At 54.0% G+C, this 12,054-nt stretch overlaps 1 protein-coding gene across 7 annotated transcripts in view; it reads right to left on the bottom strand.

Moving 5' to 3' along the window:
* Positions 1–12,054, bottom strand: part of CTIF (cap binding complex dependent translation initiation factor) — a 301,312-nt gene that overhangs the window by 127,678 nt on the left and 161,580 nt on the right. For all 7 annotated transcript variants that reach the window (XM_030867887.3, XM_030867891.3, XM_060310534.2 and 4 more), the window contains one exon: positions 11,851–11,927. In XM_030867887.3, coding sequence (XP_030723747.1) covers positions 11,851–11,927 — 77 coding nt within the window. The remainder of the gene's footprint in view (positions 1–11,850; positions 11,928–12,054) is intronic.

Below are 12,054 nucleotides of genomic sequence, written 5' to 3'. Positions count from 1 at the left end.
TGCTCAGGGTGACCGTCTGTTCTCTGACACACCGAGCCAGTCTGCTGTGGCCACTCGGGATGCTGGGCCAAACGTGTACACAGCCCCATAGAGTATATTTTTCTTCCTAAAAACCTTTCTCATCTTTGGGTCTACACATCTTCCCCAAGTTCAGTGTCAGTCCCCACAAACGGAAAGCCTGAAATTGGATCCTTTGTCCACAGAATTCTCCCCTTAAACTGAAGAGAGGAGTCTGAAGGCAACTGAAGGGCAGCGTATTCCCGAGGGAGGGGTTAGCAGCGGTAACGCTGGCTGGTGATCACGTCACCCGGACGGCTCGCCCTCCCACGCACCGGTGAGTGTCCTGCACGCTCCCGCCCCATCCCCTGCCCCATCCTCGAATCCCTCAGCTGCTGCACGTGTTCCAGGTGAGCCAGGCAGGGAGAGCTCTTCCAGTCCATGCCGGGCCTGATGCATCCCAGCAACCAGGGGCAAGGTCAGGGAAGAGGATCAAGGGAGGACGAAAAAGAGCTTGGATAGTGACAGGGGAGCGCAGTACAAGAGGGGCCAGTCAGGTGCAGACAGGTGAGCTTGGCCTGTTCAGGGAACCGAGAGCAGACCGAGGTCGGGAAGTGCAGTGAGCAAGGACAGTGAATTAGGAGGAGGCGGGACAGGGGCAGCGGGCAGGTCGGGGGGTGAGGCAGGCCTGTCTTGGCGGGAGGGGAGGGCAGGGGGTGGGGGGTGGTCAGGTATGGCTGGTGCCGGTAGGGGGTTCCGAAGGTCTATTTGACCTCTGTTTAGTAATTCCTCCCGAGTAATCCCTCCAAAAACCTTGCAGTGTTAATGGGCTAGTGCCTATTATGTTTTAAGCCCCCCATAAATTGCTGGTGAGTTTGCCTGTCTACCTACCAGCTGGAGCTCCAGAACTTGCCACTGATGTGGGCTTGTCTGTTCCTAGAGCTTGGGCTGTCTGTCCAGGCCAACTTGGAAAGACCCAGCAGCTCCATCCATTCTGCATTTTGAAAGGCCCCGAGACGCCTGCAGGTGCTGGGAGAGCTGGAGACAGTGACGCAAGCTGCCACCTCAGAGGTGCCCACTGGGCCCGCAGGGGACCCCTTGGTCTTAATTTCCTCCAGGGGGCTAAGCAGAGGCATCACCTCCAGGGATCCGCAGGCCTGTCTCCTTGAGTTATTTTAATTCTGTTCGCTGATGTCTTGCCTAATTGAGTCCCTGCATCCCTTCTGGAAACCAGGGCCTCCCCAAAATACTCCAAACCATAATAGAGGCCACCCTGCCTTTCCCCAAAAACACACACGTTGGAATAAATGGCTAAAATTAAATTACTGGGAAGACTCAGAAATAACTCTCGGAGCTCAGGGTAAGTGCTGACCCAGGCAGGAAGGCTCCTCGGTATTTTTAAAAGCTGTGCTCCCGTCCCTGCTGGCGAGCCTCGGGGAGCGAAGGGCACCCTTGTGGCCTGGGCGGTCCTCCTGGGACGTGGGGGATGGCAGCTGGAGGAAGCTCTCCCACTCCAGACTGCCTCCCGAGAGCTGCCCACTGTTCTGGAACTCACAGCACCCTGCCTCCAGCCTCTCACCAAGTGGGGCCCCGACAACCTGGGAAACCTCTGCGCTATTATAGGAACTTCCTAAATATGTCCACGCATGAATCATCCGGACCAGCGAAGGGATGTACGGGTGTGACTAACCTGGTGCAGGGGTGCAGAGGGCAGAGGGTGGGTCTTGTCTGAAATCTCACTATTTGTTCATTCCTTTGAATGAGGCACGAGCCCCTCCCTCAGTCCTTTTGAAAATGGAGGCCCCCGTGCTGCCTTTATCGCCCCAAGCGCAGAGTTAATCAGGGGCTCACTTGGGGGTGTAGGTAGGGATTGGCGAGGGACCCAGAAGAGGGAGGCCGAGCATGCCGAAGGGTGGACAGGGAGTTTCCCAGCAGAGAACTGGTGAGGGGCCCAGGCTCTGAGCCAGGCTGCTTGTGATTGCAGTCTGGCTCAGCTACTTCCCAGCTCTGCGACTTTGGGCGAGTTACCCCCCTTTTCTGTGCAAATTACTTTCCTCATCTGTAAAATGGAAATAAAAACAGCATCTCCTTCCAAGGGTTGTTGGGAAGATTGTACAAGCTGATATTTGCAAAGGGCTCAGTGTGTCCCGAACACGGTAGGCATTCTAAAAGTGCTTGCTAAATCGCTGAGTCATGTACGGGCAGGACTCAGGGTGAGCCAGGCTCGCCCGTGGGCCTAGCAGAAAGGGCCTAGAACCAACAGTACGCACAGCCCACCCTACGGGTAACCAGAATGCTGGGAGTACGGAGGCTCAGCCAGGCGTGGTTGGGTACCCAGCCCACAGTACAGACCGAGACCAGATTGGTCCCAAAAGATGTACACAGGAGCAGCAGACCTGGCCCAGCTTCCTGGAGCTTTCTGGAGAGGGTGAATGGGCTGGGATGAAGGTACAGGGGAGCTAGTTATTTGCACTGAAAGCTCCAACTGGCCTCTGGAGTGTCTCTGTCTGTCTTTCCAGCCCACGGCTAAGGAATGGAATATTTCTGGGGAGGTTTCTCTGTCAACTTTAACCCCGCACTCACCCCAATATATTTGAAAGTATTAGCTCCAAAAGTGTAAGGGACTTGCCTTGGGCCAGACAAGGATGGAAACCCAGACTCCATAACTGCTGGTCCAATCTTCTTTCTTTCCCTGCACACGGCCCAAGATGGAGGGGTCCCAGGAGCAAACGTCAGGAAGGAAGGGACCCATACTTCTGTACTTAGAGCTGGGCTTGGGGCTGGGCCCTCTCGTGTACCTGCCATCACTCCTTACCTACTGGCATTCTTGAAGGGGGCGTGTCAGTGTCGTTGGAGACAATAAGAAGAATGAGCTTGGCAAGGGTCCTTATCGCCTCAAGATCCCCTGGCTGGTGAGGGATGAACTGGTCCAGAACCCAAGTGAGCCTGGCCTAAGCCCTGGTACCCACCATGCTGGTTGCCCCTGGCAAAGGCTGTGAAGACTTGGCACCAGAGGCCCGGTCACTTGGGGCCCTCGGAGTTGCTTGTGTCCATATGCTCTAGCAGGGGAGAGAGGGTTGGGAATAACATTTGTGAGCCAACCTAAATGTCCAGCATTTCAGAAAGAGAGACTAAGACATCTGAGGAAGCGTAATTAAACCAACTCAGGTGGCTGGTTCCCGGCGTCCATTCTACTTCCTGTCCCAGGCACAGACCCGGTGGAGATGGCATTTATCTCTCTACGGCCACTTTCCTAGTTAGCACCCCTCCTGCTCTCCAAGCCACTAGGCATGCACCCTTGCTTCGTCTTCTGTCAGTTCCCTTGCCCCCAGGTCTCCCTCCTTTGCCGTCTAGGGCTTAAGGGGTCTGGATGAACCCCAATAGCTGAAAAGAGGAGCAGGGAGCAAGCACGAAGGAGCAGCTCTCAGCTTCCCAGCAGTGGGCACAGACTGGGAGGGCAGGCTGGTCCGGCACCAGGAGCTCTGCCGAAAGGCACAAGATGGCCATGCACGGATGTGGGCTTTCCCCGGGAGAGGGACCCCAGGGACTGGTTTACTTTCCCATGAAGCATGATGCTGAGAGCACGTTCTGAGCACGGAGCACGTGCCAGGAAAGAGGGGCAGGAGAGGGCAAGTCGTCGGCCAGCCTTCAGGGCGCTCTCGGCACCCATGAGCGCCAGGTGAGGCGGGCATTGTCCAAAGGATGATCTGGCCGTCACGGCTCGTACAAAGGCTAGGGTCTTCTCTAGGCATACCAAGGCCCTTCATGTCAATCAAACACAGACCTGGACATCTGGCTTCAAGAAATGAGCTGCGGGCTTCCCTGGTGGCGCAGTGATTGAGAGTCCGCCTGCTGATGCAGGGGACATGGGTTCGTGCTCCAGTCCGGGAAGATCCCACGTGCTGCGGAGCGGCTGGGCCCGTGAGCCATGGCCGCTGAGCCTGCGCGTCCGGAGCCTGTGCTCCGCAACGGGAGAGGCCGCAACAGTGAGAGGCCCGTGTACCGCAAAGAAAAAAAAAAAAGAAAAAGAAATGAGCTGCTCTTCCTTCCAAGAGAGCTTGGGGGTGGGTGTGGGGGAGGAGGAGAAGGAGCCTAAAAATAATTCATATCTGACTCATTTTGCTTAGAATCTGACAGGGCTGCCTGCCAGGTAGGGGTTTGCCTGTCCCATTTTCTTATCTATCTTTAGCAGGGACTTAATGAGGGCAATTTCCGTGCTGCGATATAAAGACAAACCGCAGGCAATGGGAGTGTAATCTGTCTCACTGTTCCCTGGGCTCCTGATGACAGGATGACAATAATGGTCACTTCGGGGCTGAGCCGTCTGGAGGGCTTGGGGACGGTGTCATCCCAGCATAGGGCACATGAAGCAGCGGTCCCCTCAGTGCGACCCAAGCCGGGCGACGACCGTGGAGGAAGTGTCTCCCGCTCCCTCCTTCTATCCCCCCATCTCTGCTACCGCCACTCGGACAAGACAAACTACTCAGCCTAAAACCCCATCACTCACAACATAGTCCTTTATCTTCAGCACCTCTCCCCCTGTTTTCAAGGGCAAGCACAGCCCAATTTCATTATTCACAGTCGTCATGCTCTATATAACTGTATAACCACACTGCGCACTGAACCACTGCTCCCAGAAGAAAGACAGGGTTAGGTTCCTGCGAGCCTCCGGTCACATTTTCTCCAGTTGATCAAAGATAACCCCACTTTATGTGTGTTTTGGTTTACGGACACCTTATTTAACATATATTGTTGATTGATTAACATTGAGCCCACCGCCAACAGCACTACCAGTCTGGCCAGCATGAAGCTCATCTAACACACGTATTTTCTCCATAAGGTGCTTCACAGCCTCCCTGGACTTTGGAACATAGACAGCACTTCAGTGCTATGCTTAGGGGCCATTTTAAACTGCAAATTCACCCATGAAAAGCACATCAACGCAAAAAGCACGGCACTAAATAGATCACGGAAAGACACTGCTTTACAATATGAGAGCTGGAGCAAGAAGACAGAGGTCTCCTGGTTCAACCTCAGCTGGGAACATGTGTATCAGGTGACTCGAGTGTTTTCACCGCTCTGGGAGTGTCCATGAACGACTGTGAAAGCACCGTATTGACTAAATCACACAAAACAAATCGTTTTAACGAGAGGCAAATTTGCAAATATAGAATCCACGGGTAATGAGGATTGACTGTACTTCCCAAAGGGCTACCTTAACAACTCCTGTGAATGAGCGGATGGATGGATGGATCTAGTTCATCTCTGAACTAGATGAATTTCTGATCAGTTCCTGGTGGGCAAGGTCTGGGGCTCAGTCATCTTCGTCGCTGAAGGAGTCCATGACTGCAGGAGTGGTGTGAGGTTCCAGAAAGCAGCTGTGACTTAGAGGCAAGATTTTAACGTGGCACTGGCATCCTCCAGGGTCCCTGCCCATGAGCGCAGCGTGAGGAGGAGGAGGCGGGTAAGGTGAATTCTAGAAGGGAATGAGGGGTCTCCTGTAGCCAGTGATGGCCATCAAAGGGTGTGGTAGAGCTGTCAAGAGTGTGTCGAGGAGTGCGCTCAACAGGCATTCATGACAATTCTAAAATTAAGCTTTTGTGTTTAGAGTGAGAAGGAAGAGGCAAGCATGAGTCTGCAGATGGGGAGGATGATGTAAATTTAAGAGGGCCGCTGAGACAAAGGTCTGCCTTCTGTCAGAGAACATGTGTTGGACCGGGAAAGGGAGACCCCGCTACAGCATCCTCAGTACGTTGCCGAGGGCCTCGGAGGAAATCCTGGGAGAGAGACAGGCACTCTGAGTGCTCATCTTGCCCAAGGGATGGAACAATATGGTCCAGAAAAAGACAGCTTTGCACGTGAGGTCATAAATAGCCCCTGACCACTTCTGAGGAACAAAGTGCTAGAGACTGCAGCTATGTGTATACAGTTCCAATTTTTTAAAATCAGAAAAATATAGATATCATCTCTCCTAAGGAGACTGCCAAGCCAATGATCTGGAAGAAAAGATGTAACCGCTAATAGCTAGCACACAGTCACACAGACCAAGCCAGGGCCAGACCAAATCTACGTCCTTGAAAGGGTTACTCTCCTGATACACTTGGGGAACCCTGCAAACACCAAGATTAAGGCGTGTTTACAGAGGCTTGCCCCATCACTCCATCCTGGGACCTGCCTTATCCATTAAAAAAAAAAAACTTAAAAAAAAATTTGAGATACAATTCACTCACCACAAAATCTACCCTTTTAAATCAAAAAATCCAGGGTTTTTTAGTATCTTCCCAAAATTGCATACCCATCGCCATTAATTCCAGATGCCCTGTTCATTTCTATCAGTGACCTAGATGATGTCACAGAAAGCTTGCAAAATCAAATCTGATGGCTGACTCTAACGTTGTCCCCAGGGAAAGAGCCTGGCACCCAGGGAGGGTTTGGGCACATGGTGGCAGAGGAGGAGATGGAGAAATGAGACTGTAAATTGGTTCTACGGTTAGAGGACAGCAAGCCACTGTCATGGTCGATCATAGGACAGAGGCAGCAAGAGCTGCTGGGGGCTCTGCTCACCCTGCAGCGTCCAGGCTGTGGCCCGACTGCACCATCTGGGGACCCAGGGAGGGGGTGGCACTCAGATGTGGGGACAGCTTGCTCTCCTGCCTCTCGCCCAGCAGAGCCATCTGATACTAGCTGGCGATGACTGTGCCATTCTTTCCTTCTTTTCAAATCTGCTTTGCACATGGAGTAAATTAACCGTTCTGAGACCTCACTTAATGAAACAAATTAATTTGGAGAATGGCTATCCTCTCTCCCCAGCCGCACGGGCATCGTGCAATGGACCCCTAATGCTTCCATTAGCTGCCCCACTCTCACTGTTAGGAGGCCAGCTCTGGAGCCTGCGGGGTCTACTGGGACTTCTGACGTCTGGGCTGGGCCCCGTCAGGAGCCAGGAGCTCCGGCTTTTCCCTTCTCTTTAGTTCAGTTGCGGGTAGTGGCAGCAGTGAGCTCCACCCATCCGGCTCTGTTTCTAGGGAGTTTTGTGGGAGCGACATCCGGGGCGGTGGGAATCCCTGGTTCCCACATCTGTTTCACTGAGGCTTTCACAGTCTCACCCTAATGTCCTCCCATCTCCCTTCCAAATCCCCCTGGTGACTCATGGCTAACTCGATGCCCATCTCCTTAGGAAGCATTCTGTAACCACGGTCGCTGGTTCCTCTCTTAGAACCTCCTCGCAGGAACACATGGATTCTACACAGTCATGCACCACATTCTGGTGGCTTCTGAGGCCAGCTGTGCAAGCTCTACCTCAGGCCCTTGAGACCAGGGACCACGCCTGGCACTTGTCTGGTTTCTCTGCAGCATGGAATGTAGCACAGAGCACTGCCCCATCGATCCTAGTTGGAGAGTTAAAGAGTGCTTCACTGTGGCGTTCGCCCTGCTCAGAAATGACACACTCGCCCCCGGCTGCTGGCTGCGCTGTGGCAGACAGCCCTCAGCGGTCAGCCCTACAGAAGTTGTCTGGGGCGGAGAGCTGCCGGCTCAAGGTCAAGGCACTCCCCATCTGATGACTAGAGCAGACACAGGGATACAAAGACCTGCCCCTTCTCTCCATCCTGGGACAGCTCTAAAGAGTCATCCCGACTTCAGAACTTCCCGCAGAATCAGAACTCCCCACGCAGACTGCGCTGCAGCTCACCCCCTCCCTCCGCGTGACCCCAAGGGCACTCCTTAGTAAGTGTCCTGCCCAATAATCTCCATCCCAGACTCTGCTTCCCAGGCAACACAGACCATGACCTTCATTCATGGCCTCAGATGTCCATCTCTTCAAATGGAAAAGGGGTGGAGGGAGTAGAGAAAATCGCTGCATCCCCCCAGAGGTGCGACCTCACTCAAGGTCAACACAGGCAGTGGGTCAGCGGCATGGCCGGGACTCTGCCCTCCAGAGTTTGCCCCTCTGCCCTGCATCCTGAGGGTAAGGGGCTCAGGGCAGAAGACGAATCTCTGCGGACCCCCTTCCAGTCGGCAGGTCTCTGGCTTGGGTGGGGACAGAGCACCCGGAGGCATGTTGCTCTTTCAGGAATGCATGAAATACTCACTTAGTACATTCATATCATGAAATGCATAATTTTGTCTGAAATCAGCAAACATCCTCGATTAGTTTCGCAAAATAAACAAGTGGTTACCAGTTGTCCATGTTTTGAGACCATTTTAAAGGAGAAAACTTTTGAACTGTTCACAAGCTTAACCTTTTTTTTTTTTTGCAAAATGAGGAAAAGATGCCACAACTCAATTTTAGAAACAGAGGCCCTCGAAGCAGCGCACAGAATGTGGGAGCAGAGTCTGCAGATGGCTGCCCTAGAGGGGCCCTCCTTCCCTGCCAGCCCCGACAGTGGGAGCAAAGCTTTAAAAGTTGATCCCTGAGAAGGAACAATTGACCCTGGGTGCCCTGGCCCTGGAGGTGATGCGAGGAAAGTTCGCTGGGCTCAAGCAAACCCGGCACTCATGGGGATTTGGGACAATAGCCCCGCCCCTGCACCCTGCCACCGCAGACATCTGCCCTCCACTGTCACCTTACAGTGTTTTCTGAGCACCTCGGATCCCCCTGTGATCTTAGCTGGCGCTAAGGCCATTTCCCGGTGCCTTACAAGGATGAGCTTGGTTAAGCCTCCCAATTAATGAACCCATTTTACAGAAGAGGAAATCAAGTTTTCGAGGTATAGAATAATTTGCCAAAATCATGGAGTTAATGAGTAGGAAAGGTGGCATGCACATCCGGCATCTAATTCCACGGCATATGCCTCAGACATCAGAGAATAAAAGCAGTAAGGGCACACTCAAGACCTCAAGAGGCCACCAGGAACTAGCATATAATCTAGACCTCCGTGAAGACTAGGACTCTAGAGCCCAGTTTAGAAATTCCTGCTGCAGGCTGTGGGGTAGTACAGACCCCCAGGCTCAGCAAACTGCCGAGCTGCTGAGAGTTTGCAGCTATCAACCAGGCCACAGACCCCTGCAGGCCTTCCGGGAGAGCCTCAGAGAAACAGGGGGATGGAGCGGGCCACCTCCCTTCCTGTGACACTGCAGCCACCCTCCTAATTAGGCACCCACCAGCTCCCTGCTCTTGGCTTTTTCTAGGTCAAAGGTCCACCTGAGGCCGTGGAGCTGAAAAGGCTGAGAGCTGCAGTCAGCAGGGGCGAGTTCAGCTCTGCTACTTAGCTGAACAATGTTGGCTAGTGTCCCTGGCCTCAGCTATTCCATCTGTTAAAAGGGGAAACAGCACCTTTTCTCCCTTGCAGCAGAGGGGGATAGATCAGAGGCATGACACAGATAGACGCTGGCTATGCCCTTGGCCACCGCATCTGATCCTGGTCACCTCCCCCTCTGCCACCAGGGAATGCAAGCCTCACTACTGGCAAGGTTAACCTGCTGTCCAGAAGTGTTAACTATCAAGGTCAAATATAAAGGTCTGGGGCTCAGCAAGGCCGTGACTATCTACCGTCAGCTGGAAGGTTAGGGTCGGCTGGATAATATTCCGTAGCCGTTCCTCAAATGCCAGAATCACATGCTCCACCAGGGAGGACTCGGGAGGCCCCTGGTGCTGGCTGCCTGCTTGCAGACAAAGAGGTCCTTAAAGCGTCCGGCCGCCTGCTCTTCTCCTGAAAGTCCCATGGCCTGGGGACTCTGTGACGGCTGAGTGTTGGCCTGCACCATATTCCAGATTGTGAGTAAAGGTGGGGCCCCGGCCGGCACACAGCACAGGCTCAACGTGTGTCTGCCACGCTGAATGGCAGAGTCCGAGCCCCTGATGGTCAAGATGTTTGTTGCTTGAGTCCGTCTTTGGTCCAGAGGAACACTCTCTCCTTTCATTTCAGATGATTTCCTGCAGTTCGGGTCCCGGGGAAGGTGGGCGGCCGCTCCTCAGCGCTCTGTATAAATCTTTCAAGAGTTTACTGGCATGAACGTCCTTTCCCTGCAGCCTCCTCTTCCCTGGCCCTGGCCCGTTAGCCTCTCCTCACAGGACATACTTTCCATCCCTTTAATCATCTTTATTGCCTTGCTTTGGACCCAGTCCCGGGTCCACATCCTTTGCGAGGTGTGCTGACCTAACTGGGCATTTGTTAACACAAGCGAGGCTCAGCGGAAGGCCGGCTTCCCGGTGCCTGCATGTCACGCTCCTTTTCCTACATTCCTGGGTCACGCCGCTGCTTTCCGGAGACCTGCACTGTCCAGGGGCTCCTGCTGAGTGAGGTGACCTGGCCCACAAGCGGAGGCGCGGCTGATCTGGACGCTGAGAGCAGCCTGCCCTTGCCTGGGCCCACAGGGGGACTTCTCCTACGGAAGCTCGGGGACTCCCTGCACCTCCACGCACACTCTGGGGACCACAGGGCAGGGGAGGAGCGACAGCGAGCCTCTGCTCTTCCGGACACCTCCCCAGTCCCCTGTGAACCCCATGCCTCCTTTAGGGGGTGCTCCCTACTTCTCTCTGCGGGGAACCCAGCAATCAGGAATTAGCCTCTGTGAAGCTGCACGACAAGAAGGCGGCGCACACAGCGCAGCAACTGCACTCTGGGCAGGCCAGGAATAGGCTTGGTCCACCTCTCCCTGCTCAGTTTCCCCCTTTGACGCCACCACGTAAAGTGCCTGGTGGTTTCTAAGCCCGGACCGCCTTCCTCCCAGATGGCTGTACACTCACTGTCCTCTCGGGCTATTCTGGTTCCACTAAATCCACCAGCTGATGACGTTCCGGGGGCCTGGTCCTCCATCCACCCTGAGTCACGGGCACCACCCAACACGCCTCGTTCAGGGACCGCATGTGGAGGGAGGCATCAGGGACCCTGGGCAGCCCTAGTCTCCAGGAAGCTGCACGAGAAGAGGCGTTTCCAGTATTCTGAGGAAGCATGTTGACTGGGCTTTTTTTTTTTTGCTCTCTGAGAACACGCTCTGTTCATTAAAGGTGAAACCACAAGCCATCACCTTTAACTAAGAAGAAATTCCCTGTAGAGGAGAACCTCACTTTAATTCTTCAGGCAGAAGCCTTCCTTCCTCCGTCCCTCCGTCCCTTCCTTCCCCGCTTCTCTCTCTTCCTCCCCTCTCTCATTTCCACCCAGAAATCATTTATGCACATGCTAACAAACAAATACTCTAACCCTGCTTTTGCACAAATGGCCACACACTAAAACACTGCTCTGCACCTGGACTCTTCCATTTGGAATACACACCTTGAAGACCTTTAACAACCTTTAAGGAAACAAAGGCTCAGCCTCCCAGACGCCCAACCTCAGTTGTTTGTTCCTATCCAAGGCTACCCCAGGCACTTTTTCTGGCCCCTTGCTGTCACCCAGCCCTCTGCTGGATGCCAGGGGAGATCCTGGTTTCTGCTTTAGTTTAAGTGAGCCCCAACCCCCCAGGCATTCGAGAGAAGCAGCACGTACAGTTGCTGATCTGTGTGTCGCTGTCCCAGCAGAACCCAGCACGGGCCAGGGACGGCTCTCAGGACAGGGCAGAGGAAAGACAGTCCTGGAACTGTGAGCTCCAGAGCCTCCTGGAGGCTGTCTCAAAACACACGTCGGCAGGTCCTGGTCCCCTGAGGACCGCTACTGTTGCTGCATGGTCAGTGGAAAGAGCTTTTCTCTTCCTGAACTGCCAAACCTGCCCTGGACTCCTGAATAGATCCAATCCCAGGGCCAACCAAGAGGTGGGCAGCCGCCACCGCCCCCGGTCACCAGCCCACTGAGTCTACGTCGCCTCTCGCCGCATCGGCTGATGACCAGGAAAAGCCAAACACAGGACAGGACTGTAGCTCCAGAAGGGCCGGCAGAGGCGGAGAAAACCCAAAGCTGGCGACGGAGAGTCTCTTACCTTCGGTCATTTCTTCTCCTCCGGAACAGCTTCTTCGTGTGCGCAATCTCCACCTCATGGGGCATCGGGTGGTAGCCCTGTGTGTTTGGGGGAGGAAGAGAGGATTGTCAGTAAATCTTCTAGAAGAGAGCAAAGAACTTCTGGGTCTGAACTAACTACAACAACACCTATGACAAAATGAAATCGAGAGTTTGGAAAGGCTAG

Source organism: Globicephala melas, chromosome 13 (assembly GCF_963455315.2).
Source record: "Globicephala melas chromosome 13, mGloMel1.2, whole genome shotgun sequence".
In the NCBI taxonomy this organism is placed as follows: domain Eukaryota; kingdom Metazoa; phylum Chordata; class Mammalia; order Artiodactyla; family Delphinidae; genus Globicephala; species Globicephala melas.
This window is presented reverse-complemented; position numbering and strand designations above follow the sequence as displayed.